Raw genomic sequence first — 26,087 nt, forward strand, 5'->3', positions numbered from 1 at the left:
GAATTTGCCTCACAAAGCTGCAATCTTGTTATTATGCATGGCACTGAGGACAGCTGTCCTTTTACGTCTTGGAAAAGTCCACATGTAAAGGCAGAATATGCTCCTCTTCAACTGTCCTCATTTCTCACAATTTCAGAATGCTACCAGCCATAGGCTTGATACTGAGAAAGCAGGAATTTAAAATGTATCATTTTGGGTAAGGCCTTGGTGCTTGTTTGTGTAAACTGCAGTAAGTACAGCCTAGACAATGTTTTATTCACTGCATTATACCATTTAGTAAGTTACCACTTTGTTCTGATTCTGTACATGGATTGTGGATACATAAATACTCTTCATAAAAAACAATTAACAACAATTTTTCTTTTAAAGAATGGTGTTTTGTTGAAATATGTACACTTGATATTAATCTTGTTTGATATATTATCACTTGAATATTAGCTATTCATCTTTCTCTCATTAAATTAATTGCTTGTAAATGGGCAATGGTCATTCTGCTTGTGTGCTGCTATATTAATATGCAGTCTTAAACAGTGCCCTATGAACTTTAATTATGATTTGTTTAATGCACAGCTTGCAAATCCCATTGTTAAAATACAGTTAAGTCTTGTAGCTGCATCTTTGCTTTGCTCTCATGTTGTGAGTGAAGTGTTCATTTTGGATAGCACATTAACGAACATAAATAAATAAATAAATAAATCATTATGCCCTTTTCCCAAAGTTAGTGAACCAGATGCATTCTCTGACTGTAGTAAATTAACAAAACAACTGGCTTTGTGGATGCATTTACATTATAGAGGCATTCTTCTCAACTTCCAACGTATTATAACATGCCTGCACTTGATAAAAAGTAAGAACATTTCATAACTTTGATTTTATCTGAACGCAGTCAACTGAAGATCCAGTTTTCCTGCATGTATACATTTATCTTAGGGGAATGAAGCTGTGTTATAACTGAAGTGATTGTCCTCTGTGGTATTATAAGACTGATTTGTTTCATAATTCCTAGGATCGCTGTCCTCCGCATTCCCTCCATGTGCATGCACACTCAAACGCACATACCTTTATGTTTTATACTTTTTTCTTTCCACTATTGCAAACTGGCATACTAGAACAAAACTATATCAAATGGACAGCTTCACCATTTGCATATTTAATTCTCACACCATCATTACCTATTTGAACATGTAAATTTATTTGAAACATCTCCACATGAAATAACAAAACAACGCATTACATTTCCAAACTGAATAAATAACATATAACATAATAGTGAGTAATAATTATATTCATAGGTGACTGCAGAAAAAAAATAAAGTTATTGTAACCAAATCATAATATCCAAATGGTAATTGAAGTGGCAGTAACAAAGACCAAACAATGTAACAGCCAAGTGAAAAAGGAAAAAGTGAATGACAGGTAGAAGTACAGATGAAATCCTTCCAGGCATCACAAGTACTAGCAGAAAAAGGACTTAGCTCATGAAACAAAAGAAGGAAGACTGGGGGGTTAGGAGAAGTATCAGCTGTGGAAAAATAAAAACAAGAACAATGAAATGGAGTTACTAGGTAAGTGCAAATAAGAGGCAGGTTCCTGCCATGTCTAGGAGACAGAATTACAAGGATAAGATAAAAAGGATTAATGTAAAAGAGTAGTTGTAAAGCTTAATAAAGTATAACATGAAGGTTATTGAAACCCATACAGCTGACAAAAGTGTTTAACACAGTATAAAGACATTTACAAAAGACACATTTTATTTTTATTTTTATTGTTTTAGTTCTGCTTCAAATTACAATTACATAGGACAAATAATATCTCTGATTTTATCAGTTTTCATTTAGTAACTACAATTTTTTTATAGTTTATTTGGTAAGTACTTGACTAACTGCCCTTGCTGGCCATTTAAAGCCTAGTCAGTTTCCCTTGTTGTGCTTGAATTAACCTATCCCAGTGGGTTAGAGATTGTCCTTACCCATTCCATGGTCGATAATCATATATTACCCCTAATGAGAGTAACTGGGATCATACCACAGATAACTGGAGGAGACCCATGCATGGGACAAAGCGCTTATGAGCTGCATCTATACATTAGTAGTTCAAGGAGCAGTCCAGGGGTACATTTTCTGTTTCCCATCCACAGATCCAAGTTGTGCTTGAATATGGACAGGGGTGAACTTTGTTTTAAGTGGATGGGGAGTCTGTTCCAGAGCAGTGGTACCCTGTGCAAGATGCACCTGTCCTTTGACACTGTTCAGTTGTTACAGAAGAAGTTTAGATCCATTGACTGAGTATTTCTGATGTCATTTGACATGCTGATGTGCAGTAAATCCATTAGTATTGGGTCGGTGGATGCCTTGTATGTTAGACACAGGTCTCCTTTTAGTAGTCTATAGGATACCAAATATAGTGACACAGCTTAGAGAATTTTTGATTCTTAGAATTTTTTTCAATATTTACCTTTAATAATGTTTAACTTTAAGTTAAGGATATATGCTTACAGTTGTAGGGCTTTTACAAAAAAGAGAATCAGACATATTTTGATTCATGACAATCTTATTTTGGTCTGTAGGCATTCAGTTTGTTACCCCATTCAAAAGACTTAAACCTTGCCTATGATATAAATGGGACCTCCTGGAGAGACAGGTATGTATTCCAGAGACTACCCCTTCTCTGGCTCAGGCTCCCCATCTGTGTGAAGCAGAGTTCCTTTCTAACCTAATTCAAGTGTCACTTGGACAATCACATGGGGAAGAGGAAATTCATCCATGATTTCATCTCCCAAACCCCTGTTTTCACTTATCAAGGGTACCAGAACATGTTAGAGATTTGGGATTCATGGCTAGGCTTAAAAAGGCTCCAGTGGTTGTTAACCTAGTACACACTTATGACCTATGGAAAAAAACTAAGTACAATACTTTATCTTATTTCAGTCCACAGACACTCACTTTTATTGCAGCACCATGACAAATGAACTACAGTGTTTCAAGTTTTATACAAGAAATGAATTATGGCTTATTTACCAACAATATGAAACTTGTTGAAGGTGCATTCATTTCTCACCTTTCAGAGCACAGAGTGCATAATTAATTAAATAAATAATTCTGACAGCCTGAAGAATGGGAAAAGGGCATGCATTCCTGCATTTAATATCACAGCTGCAAGCTGCAAAACGTTTGCCTTCTTGTTAATGTCTTGCATTACATTTTCAAGTTGTTATCCTTTACTGAGCCTGATGTGTTTCATTCGAGAGGGATTATGGAAGAATCAGGGTGATGTTAAGACATTTTCTTCACAGAGAAAGGTGCATGCCTCAGAAATTTAAGCGTGGCAGTGCAATTCCATTATGTTAAATATTGTAGGTCAGCAGCATTGGTTATATGTATACAATAATGGAAACCACTGCAAAAGTGCTGGTTATGCTTTTCACATCATTTCACAAAACGATAGCAAGAAGTAATAAAAATAGTGCAAAATTCTGTAGTACAGACGCGCAGTTTGCTTCAGCTTGAGATGGTTACTTGTTGATGGTATTACACTAAAGTGTATAAATGTTTGCATACGTTAGAGTTCCATTCTGCTCACTTGCCTTTGGACTGAGATTTTCCCAGAACCTTTTGAGAGTCTAGAAAAAAATAAGCAAAATGTACTCAATCATCAACATCAAAATGACAACAGTTTCACATCCATTTAGCTTTTATTTTCATTCTGTCAGTTTAATTATGCTTAGTTCCCTGCTCATCTTACATTTGTAGAGACATATAGGATTACAAACAATCCATATCAATAATAATAATGAAGACGAGATTGAATGGTGACCCAATAACGAAGGAAGTGAAAAACAACAGGCTTCCCTTCAATTCAAAAAGAGAGGGTGGACTCACTGAAGTAACAAATGGCTGATTCAATACCTGCCACATGAACTCCCTAATCACTGTTTCCTCAAAGAAAATCACTGTTGGTACATTTTTGTAAGTATGTGTGTCACGAGTCATTTCCTTTTTCTGTTTTCTCCATAGTTGTACAAACATGGAATTGGTATAGACTAATACATGGGTATAGAGGGAAAAGTCCACACATGGAGATTCAGGGGAATTGCCATCCTCTGAAAATAAAGCTTTCTGTTAAATGCCCACTAAGTACGTGGCAAGAAAAAGGTAAGGCAATTAAGTGTCTAGTCCAGACAATAAAATTTTGATTCGGTGAACGTATTTCACAAATTACTGTCTTCTAAAAAGTAATGGTGCTAGCAAGAAAAACAAACACATTTGTGTGTGTGTGTGTGTGTGTGTGTGTGCGCATGTATCTCTAGTGTGGAATGTATATTGATACTGTGGATGTGTGGAGACAGCATAGATCAACAGCTGGTGACATCAATGTTATTTTAGAAAGTGGAACTACTTGGCCCTGGAAGATTTTCCCCAAACTTTAATTTTCTCAGACATATTTAATTTTTTGATTTTGTTTGCCTATTTACTTGCCAGAGTAACACTTTATGTCATTATTTAATACATGCTAACACACAGCATGAAACGCATTTATTAAAGTGAGCATTGTTATTTACTTTCAAAATATCTGATTTGGTAATAGAATTTGATTACATCCATAAAACTAAATCTCACAATATCTATTACTGATTTATTCCTTAAATAACATTTTGAAGGGATATATATGATATCATCAGGAAATGTATTTTAGTTTTTGGCCCAAAATGTGTCTCACTAAGCCCTGTAGTGAAAGGGCACATTCTAGCAAGAGAGAACTCAAAAATGATCTTGTCTGTAAAGAATGAAACACACATGTACACACACACACACACACACGCACACACACACACACACACACACACACACACACACACACACACACACACACACACACACACAAAGTAATCTCTGACACATTGTCAGTGCAGCCTAACAATGGTCTGCTGTTCAGAATATGCATGAACCAGTCATTAATTAAAATATCCACACCACACTAAAAACATACATAAAATTGCAATGGCCTCATTTCTGTATATTTCTGTTATAATTAGTTCTCTAAAACTAAAGGAAAAAAGATGTTTGTTTCTTACCTTCGGTGTGGGTTCATCAGATGAATTTTCAAGATATTTTGTAAGACTTGATCTATTTTTCTGTGTCCCAACAAATGCTAATATATGGATTAGAGTATATATTCTGTCAAATAAAAAGAAAAAAGAAATTAAAAATAATAGTTATGCTTCTTTGCATTTGCTAGGCAGGTAAGTATCATGTTTTTCACAAATGTTTTAGTTCACTGCAGTACAGCCTAAATGTCTACAGATGATAAAGTAATAATCTCAAAACCTAAGAAGCATTAACTCCCATGATTCTCTTTGACCGTGAACTATGATGCATCTCCCTGACGTCTTACATTTTTCCCCATAGGATGTCAGCTGCTAACATCATTCTATTATAAATCATCAAAATCTCGACATGTACAAGGCTTTTAAACTATCATGTGACTCTCCCAATGGACAGAATTAAATAATAAAAAAAAACTTATTCTACATTACTGCAAGTTTAACAATAATGAAAGGGGTAATATAAAAAAGTGCTCATGAGTGGTATGCAGTTGAATTGCACCACTGCCATTTTTATTTAATGCACTAATTTATGGTATGGTGGCTTTTCTTACATTAAGGGCTGGATTTCAAGAAAAGTTGGGTATGGAATAATATGCCACATTTTGCAGTTACCCCAAAACTGAGACCAAAACCTAAGGGTCTGCCAATCCTCATTTAGCATATTTTAATGGAGACTGTAGAGCACAATGACAGAAAAGGGGAACCTGGAATTTAATGCCAAAACGCATTAGAGTTACACATTGTCACAAACTGGCAGTGTATAACCCTGAATCAATCAAATAGCCCACTGAATTCAATGGGCTGTTTCTATGAAACAACAGCTTCCCCTGTAAGAGAGACTTGGTGTTCCAAGTATTCCATGATGGAAAGCTGCACTGCTTGCAGTAGCAGGTTAAACATACAGGTGGAGCTGTTCTGCCTAAGTGGGGAGCAGTAGCAGGGAGCAGCTGTGAACTGAATGCACAGTTATTGGTGGAAATGCCTTGTACAGATATATTTAGAAACAGATTTAATTCTGTGGTGGGCTAGTGGCTCCCATGCCAGCCTTGGTCTATGGACAGTGAGGATTCAGGTTTTATGGCCATACTACTTGTCATGCGTGGATTCTCCCATCCATCATGCAGATAGCGCCTTTGTGCAAAATGTCCTGGGCATGGATCCTGCTCGTATTATCAGAGCTGTCGAATAGGTGGAGCTGTGGTGCCCAGCAACTTCAGTCTATCTCAGCAGGTTAGCTGAGACCTTGGGTAGTATTAAGAGTAATGAGAATCATTACCACAGAGTGTTTCAGAATCTCATTACCCACTTCTGGTATTGTGGAACTTCTGTACAATCAGTGCCCCAGCATTGTGAAGTGCTGATTTAAGAGTGTCCCTCCTCCATACCGATGTCATTCCTGGGGGGGAGTGAACTTCAGATCTGCAATAGTGTAGCAGACTGGTTAAATCTCTCCACTATGCTACTTTGAACCTTTCAGAATCTGGCCTTAAGTGGCAATAGCATAACTAAGGTGGGGAAAGAGGGTCAACTGCTGAGAGCACAGAGTTTATTTGAGAGGGCGCAATCGGTCAAAATCTGTAATGCAATGCCAGCTTTTAAAAGGCAGTATTACATTTGTGTTTAAACCTGAGTGCTGTAACACTCTGTGTGTGGTCTAAACTGTAGCAACTGCTTGCTACATGCTTAGTATGCAATTTGCTATAATTTAAAAGTAAAAAAAAAAACTCTTTTTTTAACTAAAACCTGAGAACTGTAGTGCTCCATGCAGGCACAGCAAAAACTGTAACAACTGTTTGCTGCATTTGTAGCAAGCAGTTTGCTACAGTTTCTAAGAATTTTTTTTAATTAAAACATGAACACTGTTAGCTCTCCATGTAGGGAGGGTTTTAAAAGAAGAAGAGATTATTATTATTATTTTTTAATAAACCAGCAGATGGTAGGGGGCAGACCACAGAAATGGGACCTTAGTGGCCGGGCATGAGGGAAGAGGGTGTTTTGTGCTTCTAGCCACCTAGCTTGTGAACCAGTAGAAGGAATGTCCATTTTTTTTTTTGTTTTGCTTTTCAATGGAAGAGCTGGAGGTGGCCTGAAGCTGACCACTACAATGTAGCTGTGAGTTAATACAGTAAACTGCTTTTTTAAGAGCTGACGGGGATGGGGTGCTGGTTCATGGTACATGCTTCTGTTAGGTGGTTAATGTTCATTTGTAAATTTTTATTATGCCCAGAATGGCTTGATAGAATTTGCTGTACTGACATGATTTTGTCCTACAGTTTGTTTTTCTTTTTCCAACAGTATGCTTTGTGTCCTCATAACATGACAAGTCCTAGACAGCAACATTTCAGGTGCTTTATCTGTGCATATACTTATAATAACAGCGGCATGTGTCTGTTAACGGTCTGTCTGTTTTACTGATTTGCTGTGATTTTTTTTTTTTTTTTACTGTAAGCTAATGAAATTAACTTTATTCATCACCTAAATCATTTTTTAAGGTAGCATAGCTAAATTATGGAAATAACTCATCTTATTGCACAACCAGTTAAACAGCTTTGTTCTGCCAAGTTCTGTTCATCAAATGTCCCATTTGTCAGGGCACCCATTTTATAAAAATAGTCTATAAACAAGTTTAATGTGGGAGCAGTCTGCAATGTGACATAGTGATGATTCACAGTGTAATGTGCTGTTTTTGCACCATGTAATTAAATACTAGAATTTCTCTTTTCCCTGGCATCAGACCCCGGTAACTACAGCCCCATTAGCCTGATGAGCCTCGTCTGCAAGGCCATGGAATGTATCATCATGGAACTCATAAACAAAAACATTGGAGATCTCCAAACTCTGGACCCCACACAGTTTGGGTTTGTAAAAGGCAGATCATGTCTCCTAAACCTGATAGACTTCTTTGAAGTAGTCACCAAAGCCATAGATGAGGGTAAGGTGGTTCACACAGCCTATCTAGATCTCGCCAAGGCATTCAACACTAGGTATAAATCCCTATGTCACAAGATGGGTTGCCTACTGGCTTACTGAAAGAACCCACACTGTGAAAGTAGCAGACTCCAAATCAGACTTCAGATCAGTGACAAGTGGAGTACCACAGGGTTCAGTCCTGGGTCCTCTCCTGTTTGGTATCTACTTCTCTGAAGTGCAGACTAACACAGAAGGTCTTTGGCTAACTAAATTCACAGATGACTGCAAACTAGGAGCCATAATTGAAACTCCTAATGATGTGGACATCCTACAAAAGGGCCTCAATGAGACAGATGCCTGGTGCCAAAGACATGGTCTCAAGCTCAATGCCAAAAAGTGCATTGTTCCCCTTTACTCATCACTCATTAGACCCATTATAGAGTACAACGCTCCTTTTGTTATGTACCTCACAAGACATCTACAACTGGAAAGGCTGCAAAAATACCTCACAAAGAGGATTACTGGCCTCAAACAGATGCCTTACACAGACCGTCTCAAAAAACTCCAGCTTTACTCCGTCGCATATCGCCTACTCAGAGGCGATCTCTGCCTAACATACAAAGCTATGTTAAACCCAGAGCTGTTGGACATGCTCCACTTAAAGAAATCCCAATCCCTCTGAGCTACACGCTCTAGGGACCTAAACCTTGTCACCACAATAAACAGAACATGCTGGAGGGATAGATTCCTGTCCCAGAGACTTCCCATACTCTGGAACAGACTACTTATCTATGTCAAACAGAGCTCCTCATTAGTACTCTTCAAGAAAAATCTTGATGATTGGATAGGTAATAGGAAATTCACCCCAGGGATCACTTCTGTGGTTCTGCTTGACAGGGGCACAGGAAAATAATTTTCTTGGGTGACGAAAGCCAGGGTACATGTTTGGCTAGGCTTGTATAGGCCCTAGGGCCAATAGCCTAGTACCTACCTATGAACCTATGAACCTAATCCTGCAGTCCCACAGTTAGTTTATATGAGTCAAATGGATAAGGGCTGCATAGGTTCAACTGTTAGGGGGTTGGGGGAAAAGACCACCTGCAAAATGCTTAAGTATTTTCCATTATTTTAGTTGTCGATATTTTTAGAACTGTCACTGTTATATGACTGAGCGTTTGAGTGCAAACCACTTAAGTTTTGCATTTCTGTTGCAGAGTAATTCAAAGTTTGTAAGCGTACATGTTTATGGTGATGGGAATATTTATGTGTATTTTGCAGTATGTTGCTTTCAGGGACCGTGTTTTGTAATTTCATTTACTTTTGGGGATCATACAATCATGGAAAAATGGAACAGTTGGTTTTATATGATTCCAGCTCTTCTTTCTTTATAGTTGTACAGCTGTATCGTCTTGAAGACAGTATAACATGTTATTGTTTAGTTTTTACGTCTGAAGAGACGTTTCCAAGTTTATCTCTTTTTTTAGGTACGATGGTTTCATTACTTAGGTTGGTATTGCTGAGATTCGTTTCAGTGGGGTGGTCTTGCTGAATTGCCTTAAATGCTGAGTTACAGGTGTACTTATGTATCACATTGTGATCATAATTTACACTAATTTTTATCAGGATTCTCCACAGCATATTGCTAACAATTCAGACTTCACACATCCAGTCTGTTAACCTTTCTTCATGCCTTTAGTATCCATTCTAGACTAGTGACTCAAAAGTGTCATTTCAGTTTCAAAAAATAGAGTAGTAACCTGCTATTACTGCCAGTGATGAAAAATAGATTAATTAAGAGGTAATTAATGAATTGCTGAACAAAACTGTCACTTTAAGAAAACATAGGTCTCTTGGATGACATAAAATGGGGATGGAAGGCTGTAGTTGTCATTTACCAGACCTTTCTAGAGACACCTGTTGCTGCATAGCAAGGCTTTTCCTGTGAAAGGTGTGTTGCGTTTTCCAATCAGCAATATTTTACAGACTTCCAATTTGCCTTTTTAGCTAAAGTATCTTGTAGTATACAAGACATTCCACAAAGGCTCCTATTTTACAAATAAGCCAAATATTAAAATAGATGTGTTTGCTGTTGTGTACAGACACAGTTTGCTATCTGCAACTATCATGTAAGTCAGTAACTTGTTCTGATTAATGTCATTTTATTTCATCTTATACTGCATAAAAGCAAAATCATATAAAATATGAAATCCTATGTTTTAGCAAAGGAGAACGAAATAAACAACAAAACAATTTATAAACATTTTTTTTCTTAAAGTACAAATTGTATAATCTGTGTAAGCGTACAATAAGTATGAGTAATCCTTTTGACTGACCTGTTATAGAGCAGTGCAAAGAACTGAATTACCAGCAGCAGGGCAAATGTAACAAGAAACATGAATCCTAAAGGCTCGACATACAGAGGGTCCTTATAGCTTACGGTTCCATTCAGGTAGACTCTAGGTATCTGGACAGAGAGTGGGGTACCAATAACCTGGAGGAAAAATGTGGCTACAATCCACAAAGCGTTCATCAAGAAGAAGAAAAAGGATACCTAAGGAAGCAAAATAAAATGTTTAGTTCAGGTTTGAATTAAAAGATTTCTATGGCCACAGATTTTATTTCTTTATTTATAGTTTCTTAACTGCGTGTATGGGCTGGTGCAAGAACTTTTTCACCCAATACCTGGGCTATAATGCAGTCCTAGCAATAAGTAAGCACAACATGTAAAACAAAGTACAACAAAGTTTAACAAGATAAAAAAACAAAAAGCCAGACAGTAGGGAATCCATCTACAAGATATACATACACACATAAGTTAAGACATAGACATGCACGATATACAAGTTAGCCAGGTCACAGTATTACACAGAAGGTTTCTTTTCATTCATAATGCACTCTTTGGATGGAAATTAAAAAAAAAACTTTAGAACAGTGAATGCTACAATGAGTGATGTTTATCTGTGAGTTTTTGCCTTTGTTTCATAGTTTAATAACATAAATGACACTCACTGTAATAATTTAATAAAGACATCATTGATAACTCTTAGTACACTGGTTGGAAGAGCAACAGGACAAAGCAGTTCATGGGATAGTCCACATGTTGAATATGTACAAGTTGTAATGCATAGTTACAATTTGTGTGTGTGTGTGTGTGTGTGTGTGTGTGTGTGTGTGTGTTTGTGTGCATGTGTGTGTGTGTGTGTGTGCATATATCTATACCTAACTATATATATATATATATATATATATATATATATATATATATATATATATATATATATATAAAGCCATATGGGTAACAATTTGAAAGTCAGTACCCACTACACTGAGTCCCTAAACATAGGGACTGAATGGTCAAAAGAAAGAATATATATATATATATATATATATATATATATATATATATATATATATACTAAGTCTAGGTGGTCATTTCATAAAACATTCTTTTTTCTCAGAGGTATGGTGATTCTGGAGTTGATGTATATAAGTTTGGGGTGGTGGGGATGCTTCCCCTCGTATTTGGGAGGAATGCAGGGGAAGTTGGTATATATATATATATATATATGTATATATATATATATATATATATATATATATATATATATATATATATATATATATATTTCTCCATATGTATTTAGTACATCAGGCAACAAGCACCCTCCAGCAATCATTGCTTCTTGAGCAGGTACAACTTTTGCAGGGTCAGGTTGCTAGCTCAAGGCCCAACACTCACACCTACGGCCAATTTAGAGTATCCAATTCACCTACTGCATGTCTTTGGAATGTGGGAGGAAACCCACATGAATGCAGGGAAGACATGCAGACTCCACACAGAAGGCACCCCAACCAAAAATCAAACAGGAGAATCTCTTGCTGTGAGGCAACAGTGTTAGCCACTACACCACAGCATTATATATATATATATATATATATATATATATATATATATATATATATATATGGTTCCCCTTCACAATCCCGAATTACTGAATGCTCAAAATTCAGTAACTTGACTGTAAAGTCGAAAATGCAGACGTGTGAATCTGCATAAGAGCCTATTCATATATCTTGAATTCGCGCTTATGCATGTCAGCTACGGGATGGGAAGTGTGTGAGTCGGGATGTATTACGGAAGTAAAGGTGAGAGTATGTGTGTGTTTTGTAAGTTGTACGTGTGGGTTAAGTTAGGGAGGTGAGAGTATGAGTGTGAGTGTTGGATGTGTCTATGTATGAGTGATGTGTTTGTGTGTGAAGCAGCTTAAAATGTCTTGTGTGTTTTTTTTTTTGTGGATTAGTGTGATCTTGGAGTTAGAATATATAAGTAGGGGGGTGTCGGGGGCACAGCTCACCATGTGGTGGGTGCAGGGGGGCTTGCCCCCCTGCATACATGTAGTGTAGGGCTTATAGTTTATGTTATGTGAATCGTATGGTGTGCATGTTGTGTGGTGTATGTGTTCTGTATGTTTGGGGTTTTTTGTTTTCGTGCTTGTGGGTTTCGGGATTTTTGTTGGTTCGACTTTATAATTTCGAGTTACTGAATTTCAAGCATTTAGTAAAGGGGAACCATACATATACATATATATATATATATATATATATATATATATATATATATATATATATATATATATATATATATATATATGTGTGTGTGTGTGTGTGTGTGTGTGTGATATGTATGTAAAGTTCAGGGATGTACAAAGCCCTGCAAAAGGAGAAGAAGAAAGCACAGCAATCTTTAAGATTCACTCTGCCTCTGGATTTCTGAGTCTTCTTTTTCCATTATGTCAACACTTTGCATTTTGAGTACTGACCTTTCAGTAATGAACTTGGTATATGTTGTAGCATATGAGCTGGCAGACTGCAGCTCCTTCCCAACACCATCATTTAGTTTTCTTCAAATGAAAGTCTTTGTAAAAGAGAAAACACTTTCACCTCATGTTCAGAAATATCTGACGAAATGAGCTATTTATATGCCATAACCAAAAACTAGAAATGGCAACAATCCTCTCTTCCTTTGTTTGTCAGATTCTTATCCCCTGCTCCTTCCTTTACAGAAGTGCAGCAAAGTACATACTTTGGGAGTGGGTGAGCTTGCAATAAATACAGCCAGCAGAAAATTGCATGGGTGTAATCCTTGGTTGTGTAATTCTATAGAATTATCTATAGTCTCTTTATAGTCTCTTTATATATAGTTGTTTCTATGATAGAATGGGGATATTAAGCATGCAGTATGCATTATATATTTGCAGTTCTTTCTTTAATAGAATGTTGATATCAAGCATGCATTGTGCATGTAAGGTGCATCAGTGTTTACTTTACCTTCTCAATTTTTGCTAAGTCTTTAGCTTAAACCAAGCAAGTATTGCTGTGATATACAAGAATAAGACCTCCCTAGGGCATACCACTCAGTCTGCAAACATTGAAAACAGGAACAAAAGCCCTTGAAAACTAGCTGCATCTAGCCAAAAATCGGGACATCTAATTAGTATAAAATGTGAATATAAAACAGCACGTAAGTCCTACTTCAAATAGGAATGTGGGATATTAGTCAGAAATATGTTATGTTAATAAAACAGAGAGTGGCAAAAACCAAATCTGTATATTTTAATGAACTGTCCTGCAAAATTGTACTATACAATGTCATTTATTTTTAGTTTTGAAAAGGGAGATGTAGGATATATGCCCTCTTTCTTTACGTTATTGGTGCCACTATTAGGCTGGTTATACATGTGGTTTTCTGGGTAATAGACAGCTTTGAAAAACACGTGATGAGGGGAGAGTCAGAAAACTTTGTGAAGGGGTAAATCAACCCTATAAGCAGGGATGTACCTTCAAAATTAGGGAATCTTATGCAGGGGTAAATCAGGCCTGAAAACAGGAATGTTTCTTCAAAATAAGGACAGATAAGAGGAAATGACAAAATATTTCTAAATTCCTGACCCTTTTAAAGCTTATCCTTGAAGCTTTATAAGGTGGCAATCCTTAAATCAGTGAACCTTTGCTATAACACATCAAAAGATATGTGTTCCAAATTCCACCAGTTGAAATGTTGGAAAGATTGACTGCATAACTTCCAAATCAGTCATGCAGTGTATATGTCCTAATGCTTATCATACTAGGAATTTCATACAAAACCAGGTAAATGCCAGCTACAATAATAATAATATTAAGCAAAACCACAGAAATACGTAAAGCTGAACAATGCAATATCTCCTATCTTTCATGAACATGAAATTCAAAGAAAAAACAAACATGTTTACATTTCTACATCTTTAAAAAATTGTAACTGTTTGAGTGCCTTGATCAGGGCAAGCATATCTTTGATATTTATGTGCTTGTGTCTGTCTTTGGTGTCACACATATCCTGCACTGCTATCCCTCCTAAAACTGCTCCCAAAACAAAACCATAGGTGTTTGAAGTGACTAACTGCTTTGGAGCAAGGAGAGAGAAGGGCAGACCTGGGTTTAAGGATATTTGTTATCTCCACCAAATTATTTTTCTTCTGACAACCCCCAACACTGGGATTTGAAAAGACATAGGAAGTTGGTGCTGGGACTAAAGAGACTTCAGATACCAGGGTTTCTTTTTCATTGCCGGGGTATCATGAGAATCAAAGAAGACATGAGACCCACAATCCTGAATATAGATCTATGTTTGTTTGTGGAAGAAAGAATCTTTGAACTGAGTTGTCTAGGTGACATTCCAGGAGCACAGTCTTGTGCAAAGAAGTAAAAAAAAGACTTTTGAATGTTCTCTTGGATTCCCAGCTTGTGTAAGAAAACTCCCACCCAAGGGAATCTGACACTTTGAAAAAGACTCTGCAAAAGACAAGCAAGTCATCTAAATATGGAAAAATGTGGATACCCTGTAGCCTGCAATGAGCTATTGAGCAATAATAACTAGAACTTGACATTTTGTGATCATGGTTGGTGCAGTGGATAGTGCAAGATAGTGCAGAAAGTGTAAGGCAGAGAACTGATAACATGATCCAGACACACAAAACCATTAGAAGCATCTGAAGTCTGGATGAGTAGGAATGTGACGAGAAGCATCTTTTAAGTTTAGTGTTATCAAAAAACTTGAAAGAGAAGAGGAAACAAGTTCTCAAGTTATATGATTTTCAATGTGGGCACTATCACTAACAGGATTAAGAAAGAATGATTCAGTACTGGTCACCAAGCATTTTCTTTCTTTTGGACTAGGAACATCATTGATTAGAACCCGTTCTCTGTCTGGGAAAGATAAATTATTTCTATTATTCCTTGGGACAGCATGTGATAAAGAACTGGGGGAAACAAAAGAGTCTGACCTGGAAAGGAGGAATTTCCTCCCACTACCATCTGTAACCATAATGAATGATTTTCAGAACCCATTTGTCTGAGTCTATCTGTTGCCAAACTGAAAAAATGGAGATTCAGTCTTTCTGGAAGAAACAAAGGGGCCAAGGTGGGAGGGGGTCACAAGATCCATCGAAAAGTCATTCAGACTTGGAATGTCCTTGGTTTTAGGAGGTCCAAGACTTCTTTTTGGAGCCCCCTTGCCATTTCTTCTTAAACATTTGTTTGGCTATACTTTGTTGAGACTATTTATTCTGCTTTTTGTCAAAATTGTTTGAGGAGTTAGAGCATCCTATAAAAATCTGGAAAAGGAGGGCTGAAAAATCTTAGATATTCCCTGGATCATTTTAACACTTTCATCCCACTTTTTTTCACCTCTGCAGCACAGGGGCCAACAAATAAATCTATATTGAAAGGGAAATTTGAACTATCATTTTTAACATCCTCTGGGAGGTTCAGAAAATGTAGCCATGCAAAACTCCTCAAAACTGTACCAGAAGTATCAACAGAGGCACACACACACACACACACACACACACACACACACGCACGCACGCACACACACACACACTCACACACACACACACACACACACACACACGCACACACACACACACACACACACGCACACACACACACACACACACACACACACACACACACACACACACACACACACGCACACACTGTAAACAATGAGTTGTGACTTGTGCATTAGAAGAAATTAAATACTTTAAAGCAGATTTTTCCTCTCAAGAAGAAAGTACAGATAAAACATTCCTCATACTTTCACAATTAGTCAGAATAAACTTTAACATATGACCATGACAATTCAACACCCTGTAAATCAGAGTTGCAGAATTATATACTTTTTCCCATATGTGAGAATAATTCTTCCATCCCAATCAAAAGGAGTAGGAAGAGAATTGACTAAGTGTTTGGCAGCAGTGGGGTCAACTAAAGCTATATCTGCTGAGTCTGGTTTAAGGATAGTGTATGAAAGGTTAAACGGCTGGCAAACTTTATGCATCCTATGTCCCCTTTTAGGGGCAGCTGGCTAACTATCAGGAAAATTGCAGACAGTAACACATACACATCCTCTAAAGCAGACAGGGGGAATGAGTGTAGGGTATAGAAATCCCTTCTGTAACAACTCACACATTCTGGTAATAGACTCTGAGAAAGAAACAAACACAGGGAGAATCAGAAACTGAGTTTTCCTCTGCGTCTGAATCAGAAATTTGAGGAGAAAACCCTGTATCTGTCTCTTCATCTTCCTATACAGATTCAGAATCTTGAATCTCTTCAGGAAAAGAAGCATCCCTCTTTCTTTTACCACAAAGTGCTTTATAAGAAGGACCAATAGCCTGAGTTAATCCCTGAGCCACACCCAATGAACTACTCCTGTCAAAGGAAATTTGAGGAGTTAATACATGCTCAGTTTTCTGTTTCCTTTTGACAGGAAAAATGGGACCCAGCAGTGTTACTGATGGTAACAGCAGCTTCCCCAGATTTGAACACATCATTCTGACACAACAGGGAAGCCTTCCCTGTTCCCTCTCCCTGGACCAACAACAGTGGCTCTTCCTTGCCCACAGAGGAGACCTCAACAGCCACAGAGGATGTGGCTAACACTTGGTCCATAGTTTCTGTAAGTGTTGCACTAAAGAGATCTGAGGTAAAATATGATTGTTGTGAGGTAAAACAAATGGCCACAGCAGAGTCACCCATCTATGGCTGAGGCAAATTGCTAGCCTGCTATGGTGGAAAAGGCTGTTTGCTTAACCTTTTCTTTTTGTGGCACGAAGAAGGACTGGTTGTGGGACTGGTAGTTTATTCTATGGTCAAGCTGAAAATGGTGTCTCTTTCCTGTGGAAGAAAAGTAGCAAATACTAGTAAAAAATGGGTCTATATTAGTTCACGGAAATCACTTTGCAGTGAACATGGATTAATCGACCCTCATTCAGCAAAAATCAGTTCCACAATTTGCTGAATACTCCCAGGGCAAAGAAATACTTGCCCTGCAGCACAACTTTGCCCTTTTCTTCACTGTTGTACGATGTCAGAGTTGGTATATATAGTTAGGACGGGGTGTGTGGGGCAAAGCCCCCCACTTGGGTGGATTAGATTTAGCTAAATGTTGGTCAGTTGTGCTGCTGGATAAGTATTTCTTTGCCCTGGGAGTATGAATGAATCCATGTTTGTTGCAAAGTAATTTCAGTGAACTAATATAGACCCATAAAAAAACTTCATCTTTAAAAGTCACTTTTTTCCAGAAGAAAATAGTAAAAAGCACTTTAAAACAATTTGCCAGCCCCCAAGAAGTACAAAACTTGTTTGTTCTTCTTTTGGCTTTTCCCGGTTAGGGGTCATCTCGGTTGGAACTCTGGTCTGCTAATGATTGACAGTAGATTTTTATGGTGCTGAGGTGCCAGCCCAACACCCAACCTTCAATGAAGACACGCCCATTCATGCATGTCTTTCAAACACCACTCAGCTGCAGGGAGGACATGCAGACTCCACACAGAAGGTGCTCCAGCCAAATATCGAATAGGATAACCTCTTGTTGTGAGGCGACAACACTACCACTGCACCACTGTGGCTTTTGCACAACTTTTAAACTGATAAGAAGTATCATGCAGTCCATTAAAACACAAAACTCTTAGCTTTAAAATAACTTTCCTAAAAAGAAAAGTGATAAAACACAAATAATACTTAAGTGGAAAGTTTTACCCCAGAGAGAACTTATCTTCCCAGGCAAGGAACAGTACCAAGCTGATCGTTGATCCTCAAAAGCCTTACAGGATTGTACTCTTCAGTGGCAGTAAAGCTCTGAAGAGCTTGTTGCCCAAGTTTGTATTTTAGTCAACTCAACTTGAGCTGCCTGATAGTTTTGGCATGTGAAAGGTGCTCTGAAGCTTTGGAAGCTGCCGGCTGTTATATCCTCGGCAAGATATAATGTATATAGCTAAGGCTACTGCAGCAGTGATCAATATTCTGAACATATAGTGACTTCTTATTCTCAATAGCATTACCGCTAATGCAGTCCTAGTGCTGAAAGGCAACTGGTACATTGTGTGTCTTATATGGAGTCACCTGTGACTAACATACTGAATTGTTTAGAGGTTTGCCTTATGGGTTTTTGATATGAGTCAGTGTGTGACTCTTAGATGCATGTTTCACAGTGGGTGCTGCCTGTGATATGTGTATGTGAGATCGCCGAGAGTAGTTGTTTCTTAGGTTGCATTTAGGATGTTTTTGTGTTTTAGGTAGGTTACTTTTAAGTGCCTCAGCATATGTAGGCCTTTGTGAATGGCCTGAGCTGTGTGTAGTTTTTTTAGTGCTAGTTTGTTTGGTACTGACAACCTGCTTGTTATTTGTTGTGGGTTTCTAAGAGAGCTTTATCTCCAATAACCTTTTGTAACAACACCTCTTGCACACTGTGTCTGCTAAACTTATGAATGGAAATCACTTAGTAAATCAAAATTCACAATTTTTCAATAAACATTTTGTCTTTGAAGTCTAGGTCCCAGATATTCATCTACTTTACAAAATACACAACCTCCATAAAAAGGAATAAATTCTAGTCAAAGAAGCTGTGTACTTACGCATTATAAACATTGACCCATATATTTAACAAAGTACACCAGACATTAAATGTTGTGTAGAAAAGTATGACAATTAACATTGTCCAGGTTTACCATGCAGTGTTGGTGTGATTCCCTAAAAACAAACACTAATAGTTCTGCATCATGAAAAATAACACAATGGACTAATGAAAATTCACATTCAGAATCAGACTTGACATACTCTCTAGTTGTTCTTTTTATGTCAGTCTCTTTCTAGTGCAGAATCATAAAGAAATATTTTAGCAAATAAAAACTGTTTAACTCAATGCAAAGAGTAATAAATACTGTTCTCTTATTTTTTTGTCAAAAAGATACATATATGTTTTTCTCTCCCCTATATCTTTTTATATATATATATATATATATATATATATATGTATATGTTGTAAAGTGTATATATGTGTGTGTGTGTGTGTGTGTGTGTGTGTGTGTGTGTGTGTGTGTGTGTGAGCACGCACAAGCGTATTTCACATTCTCAATACAGAAAACTGTATACCATCTGCAACTGTCCATGACAGTACCACAGGCATTTAGTGGCACATGTAAGTGGCTGTGTAGAAACGCAAATCACTACAATGTTCACCTATGAGTTATATACAGTATATATATATATATATATATATATATATATATATATATATATATAAAACTACAAGGTTAGCTAAGTCAACATAAATTGCATTAGTGATCTGGATAAAAAATCTGCAGTGCTAACAATCCATGTGTACTGTATATCACAAATGAACACTGTTACATTCCCCTTTAACTACTCCAAAAAGTTTGGAGTACACAAGTGTAAGGATTTTTGGTATTCCCACTTGTGCATGTGTATGTATAACCATAATGTAAGCTAAGCCAATATTTACTGCATTAGTCCAGTAAATAATATTCATCCCGTCAATATTACTGTTTCTTTGCATATCAAACATGACTACTATTTATTACTCTCCCCTTTTAATTAAACCATAAAGTTCAATTTAGTTTGGCAAATCCCACCCTGAATCTTTTAAATTAGAAGTTCTTCTTTCATTTAAAACAGCTTGTATACGATAGATGAGAATTAACTGTTAATGTTCTAGGATAATAGCATTTCGTTTAATAGTATCGTTATAGCTGGTCGTGTATAATATTGTGGAATATTTCAAAAAAGAGTATAAAAGGTAAGGTCTGCAGTGGCGTATAGTTTTTACCTTGTTTCTTAGACTTTGTAGGTCTTTTTTAACTTTTTCTTGTTGGGTTTTGTCTTCTGCAATGGGTTCCAAATACTTAGATATTAGGCCAACCCAAAAACACGACTCATCCTGCAGGAATAAAGAAAATATAAATAACCTTATCCAGGTCATTTTTCTCTAATTATTTCAACAAGTGACCAGTTAAAAAAAGAAACATAAACAACACCCCCCATGTGAAGCCTGCTCCATCCCCTCATAATTATATATCCTAACTCCGAGATCGCACAATCCTTGGGAAAGGGAATATTCCCCTACCAGGGAGTTGTCAATCTCGCACTCCTGTTGACTGTCTTTATAGTCGACCAAGTACATTTGGTTAAACAGATATCAGCCAAACCTCCTGTCAACCAGACCCCTGGAAGACAGACTATGCCATTAATAGCTGATGTTCTGTTAAATAAATTGCAGTTTCATTAATGTAGAATGCTGACTACATAAAATATCAGAAAAGATAAGCAAAAGTAAACAAATAACAAAATGAAATACAGCTTCCTTTTGCAATCAATAGATAGACAGACAGATAGATAGATAGATAGATAGATAGATAGATAGATAGATAGATAAAATCACAAAAAACATATTGGGGGCTTTCAAAACTCCCAGCCTTGGGGCTCTGCCCTCACACCACCAGCCTACACTAAATGCAGCTACAAGGGAAACATTAAAAAAGGCAATTACTGTTACACGACTTGCTAGATCCTGCTTTCAATAATGAGTGTGTGTGATAGATTGTGATTGCAAAAACAGCTGTCATCAAAATGAACATTTCACAGAATGCTGAAAAAATCATGTAGTTGTTAGAATATAAGAAAAAAAAACAAATTTAGAAGTGCAGTAAACACATTTTCACAGTGTGATGAAGTTTGTTCTTATTCTGGTTATGTCTAAACTAATACAACTAATTATAATGTTCAAAACATTATAATAAGTTAAAAAAAACATGTAGCTGAGCATTCTTTCTCTGAATCAGACTAGGTGAATTGCAGTTTTGCAAGCATCTTATGATAATCACAAGGCAGCCTGCATGAACGTGCAAGAACAAAAGTGAAGGTATGTAAAGTCAGATGAAGCAAAATCCATACGTGACTGTGTAACTGACTATGCAGGGTCAGGATCTGACCAGTGCCAAAGCATGCTATAGCCAGTGCCTGCAAAAGCCCTAGATGGAAAACACATGCATATGCTTAATCAAGTCAGTAATGAGTGCAACAAGGAAAGGGAGTTTCCCTTGTATCAGTGGCACTACCCAGGAGGGCAGGTCTTTGCTGAGCAGAAGCATGCTGACAAGATGATCAGGTTGGGACAGGGACAGAAGGAACAAGACAGAAGTGAGCATGAAAAGCAGAACACCAGTGAAAAAGTGGCTATAGCCTATGATGTACAAACATGCACAACATAAACTGCTTATGTGGCTTTACCAGAGCAAAAGAACATAAGCAGAGATGAAAGCTTCCTTTAAAGATACTGTAGGACATTTCATGAAAGTCAATCACCAACTTCCAAACTACTTACAGTAAAAAAGTGAAAGTATGAAACAGTAAATGAGTGGATGTATGAAAACTTTATGGATATATTTTGTAGCAATGAAATGCCATTCTCTGTCACAGAAACATATTGCACAGTAAAAAATTATTATAAAATAAGTATTTTTCTAGAGTTTTGTATAGTACAGCAGTTTGTTTTGAACAAAACTGGAAACAGATAACATAGAAATGAACATTTAAGTATAATCCAGTAAGCATGATAGCTTCTAGGTAAGGAATACAGTTGTCATGGTTTTAATGTTTGTTTTATTATGGCATACATTTTAACACTTACATCATCCATTATATCTTCTTGAAGCTGAACATATGATGATTTTTCTTTCATTTGGTTCACCCAGTGTTTTGATATTGAAACTGTAAAAATAAAGGAAATACAGTGAAACTTTACTATAAGTAACTCAAAATGCACTTTCCTGCAAAATAGTCAGATGTTCTGTTTGACAGGATTAGTAACCTTCAACAACGCATGAATACTAAAGTCAGCACCTGATATATGGAATTATTATCTTACATGCCCAGAAGTCAACAGCAGTGAGGTTTCTCTGTATCAGTGCTTGATTTTGGCTTAGACTTAAGAAATATCAACATAAGATAATAATCTCTGTATGACTGCTAAGATGTTGGAATTCTAAGAGAGTTTCAAGCCTTTTTAGTATATAAAATAAATGAATATAAAACAAAGGTTCTTCTTTTGGCTTTTCCCAGTTAGGGGTCACCACAGCAGATGACCTGTCCACTCATGATTGGCAGTGGAGTTTTAGGGTGTCAAGTTGCCAACCCACTGCCCAACCTTCCACGGAAAGCGCACACACATATGCACTCACACCTAGGGCCAGTTTAAGGTATCCAATCCACCTACAGCATGTCTTTGGGAGAAAACTGGAGCACCTGGAGGAAACCCACATGACCACAGGGAGGACATGCAGACTCCACACAGAAGGCACCCCAGCTGAGGGTCGAACTGGAGAACATCTTGCTGTGAGGTGGCAACACTAACCGCTGCACCACTGTGCCTGTCAAATGCTATAGTGCTAAAATATGTACCCACACATGAATTGGTTGAATGGTACTCATTTCTAAGGGGACATGATAAGATAAAGTACTTGGGTGCATGGATTAAATGGGACTCTAGTCATACCTCTCAACCTCTTAACACAAACTATCTGGGCAAAGCATAAGGGGGGAAAAGGCTCAAAAAAAATAAGGATACATATTAAATATTGCTCTTATAAACTTAGAAAGTTGATAGAGTAACATGATTTCTATTAGTATGCTTTTTCCAAAGGATGTGATGTCTGAAACTCAAATGTATATCATTTTTTAGTGACTTTAATCCCCAAATCAACCCAATGATTTGTCAGAAAACTACAAATTTTATGAGGAACAGGACAAAAATATGAGGCAAATATCTGGGCATTCTGTGAAAATCTGGACAGGTGAGAGGTATGACTATTATGCCAGCTATGGGTAAATGGGAAGGGAATAAATGCAATGTAATACAAAAATAGAGAAGCTGGAAGCTGTGGCTTATGGGTATGGATAATAAGATACCAACAGTGAACGTGGTTCTAGTCCCTTTAGTTTTGTATACAGGTGAAGCACTTTTTTGTCAACCAGAGGAAAAGTTGTGGTCCAGTAAAGAATAGAATGAATTTCTTTGGAAATGAATGAGGAAAACAGATAAGTAAGTTAAGCTGAGTTTCCTTAAAGAAAAAGGTGGTTTAACACTATCTGATTTGAAGGGGTATTTTAGAGCTAAACAGTTAAGGCTCATACACCTAACACAAGCAGCAGGTTACCATTCAAAGTGAAATGGTATGATAATCGAACAATGGGGGGGGGGGTTCAAAAAAAATGAGAGAGAGAAGGATTTTGGATGCAGGCCTGTAAGGGGACTATCAACAACCATTCCAAATATTCCATTTCTAATTTATAGAAGAAAGAATTTTAATAATTAAGTCAACATCAGAATTGAAAAAGAAAATTTTCACAGTAGAGATGACTGCAAGTAAGGGGCATACAAAACAGGCGAAAGGGGCTGGAATTTTTAGGAGAAAATTAGCAAAGGAACCGAGGTAGTGGGAGCAGGTAACTAAGGAAGGAAAGCTATAGAGTGGGATGAGACCAAGCAGAAGTTTACCTGTAGGTGTTAGGCTGCTTGTCCTACTGGGGTTTGGTCACAGAGTATAGGCAAACAGAAAGGCATAGGGATGCGCTGAGTGAAAGATAGCCCTGCACAAGTTTGTAGTTGAGTCTAAAAGAAAAGTTGCTGTTAAAAAGTGATAACTATTAAGATATATAAAATGCTGCATGGTGATTAAAAATGAAAAAAAATCAGTTAGAGTTTAGAAAAGATTGCGAAGAGTCGATAGGAGGACAATGAAGAAGGCAGCAGTGGAAGAACGTGTGTACGGCTGCAAAGTATGCAACAATGTCTAATAGGTTTAGGAAATGTCTTTGTATAGGTCATTTTATACCCCATGCAGATTTCAGTCAGAGATATTTTGGAACCTCTTTTTGTGGAATGTGACAAGTTGACAAACATTAAAATTACCTTTTACTTTTTCTTTATCAGAAATGCTGGGAAGCAAATAATTGTAATTAAGCAAATTATTCATTTAAGCTGGGATATAAGATCAGAATTGCTTAAGCATAGCAAGGCCTTGCCATGCTTAATGCTATTGGCTGTCAAAAAAGAAATTACTAGAAACTGGGAATCAAAATCAAAATCTGCTGTAACTGAAGTATGGAATATTGTAAAGGAGAGAAAAGAATTGAATATGAGAATTATAGAAAATGGAAACAGCAAATTGCTCAGAAATAAATGGAATTTCTGAGAACAATACATCCAGAATAATGTTCAGGAAGAGGAGTGAAATTTAAAGGAAAGCAGGATTTGAGCAATTTATATAACATAATCATAATTGTTAAAAAAGAAAACATATATGCAGAGCCAGATTATGGTCAAATGGGGACCTAGGCAGGGTAATGGATCGGTGCCACCCCCATACACAGCCCCTTCAGACTTATTACTTGGCTATTTCAACCCAGTTATTATAAACACTTTTTAAACCTGTCAATGTGCATACTGTTTTCTGCTTTATTTCTACAATGCTTACACATATTTGAATTTAATTTAAAACTTTGTCTTCAAATTTTGTACCACAACCACTGAGAGACATTTACTAAACAAAGCAATACAGGTTCATAATGAAAATGGACTTAGCATTAAAACTTCTCTGCCCTTGAAACTCACATTCATTGACTCAGCATCGAAACCCACATTCAAAGAAAATGCATCTGCCCAGTAGTGGACAAAGTTTACCTTTGGGCTGTTTTCAAACCATAGACTCCTTGCCTACATTTTTAGGGCCATGCAGACATGCATGTTTTCTTTGAACTTCCTTCCTGATTGTATGAAATTGCATTCCTTGTATAATACAGCACCACTTAGTGTGTAGTTTTGAACATTTTTCCAGTAAGCAATGAAACAAAATGTTATGAACCAATAATGACAAAACTGCCCAATTCAGAAGATTTCAACTATAAAAGGCCACTCACACATTTGTCATTACAATCCACCAGTATCAGTCAATATGCAATGCGTGTGTGTGTGTGTGTGTGCGTGTGTGTGCGTGTGTGCGTGCGTGTGTGTGTGTGTGTGTGTGTGTGTGTGTGTGTGTGTGTTTATGCATATGTGTCTGAACATTGTATGAGAAGATGAACAACAGAGCTTTACTTGACTTTTCATGTTACTTATCACAATAGTGCCATCTTACAGTGTGCAGCTAGTGATGTCGACAATAAGATGTCAAAATATTTGTAGACTTAGTGTCCATGTGATTTATGTCTGTCTGCAAGGAAATGAGACAAAAGGAGTGACAATATCTTTCTTTTATTAAAGTTTGTTTAGTGATATCTGGTTCAACCGTAACTTACAAATGTATGAAGAAGACTGCAGTTGGTATAAGTAGGTGGGTGTTAGCATATTTGTTTTTCACTTTCTCTAACTCTGTCTGTTCCTGCTTAGTAAACAATATTGCACATTCTGGCTTGGCTTAACATTGAAAATATGTCACATGATAGCACACAGTAGAACAGTTACAAACTCTTCAAGCACAAGCCTTCTAATTTCAGAGTAATCAGTGGCACCTTTAGTAAGGGAATCCACAATTATAGGTGTGATAAAATTAACAGTAGGTCCACATATGTCATTCAATTTAATACTGAATCAAATAAGATATAGAAATGTGATACTGAATATGTACGGTGCAAGGAGGAATGTATGGAAAGGACCGACTTCTGATTCAGAGACAAGCAT

The 26,087-nt window shown here is 37.0% G+C and overlaps 1 protein-coding gene across 1 annotated transcript in view; it reads right to left on the reverse strand.

Annotated features, from left to right (window-relative positions):
• Nucleotides 1-2,792: 2,792 nt before the first annotated feature.
• The window catches only part of LOC122805586 (chitin synthase chs-2-like), a 100,642-nt gene continuing 77,347 nt past the window's right edge, over nucleotides 2,793-26,087 (reverse strand). The window contains exons 13-17 of the mRNA XM_044075855.1: nucleotides 22,041-22,120; nucleotides 20,181-20,291; nucleotides 10,348-10,565; nucleotides 5,072-5,174; nucleotides 2,793-3,619 (exon numbers count right to left, since the gene is read on the reverse strand). Of these exons, the coding sequence (XP_043931790.1) occupies nucleotides 3,533-3,619; nucleotides 5,072-5,174; nucleotides 10,348-10,565; nucleotides 20,181-20,291; nucleotides 22,041-22,120 (599 nt within the window). The 3' untranslated portion in view covers nucleotides 2,793-3,532. The remainder of the gene's footprint in view (nucleotides 3,620-5,071; nucleotides 5,175-10,347; nucleotides 10,566-20,180; nucleotides 20,292-22,040; nucleotides 22,121-26,087) is intronic.

The sequence above is a fragment of the Protopterus annectens genome, chromosome 1.part0 (assembly GCF_019279795.1).
Source record: "Protopterus annectens isolate FY-2018-M chromosome 1.part0, PAN1.0, whole genome shotgun sequence".
In the NCBI taxonomy this organism is placed as follows: domain Eukaryota; kingdom Metazoa; phylum Chordata; order Ceratodontiformes; family Protopteridae; genus Protopterus; species Protopterus annectens.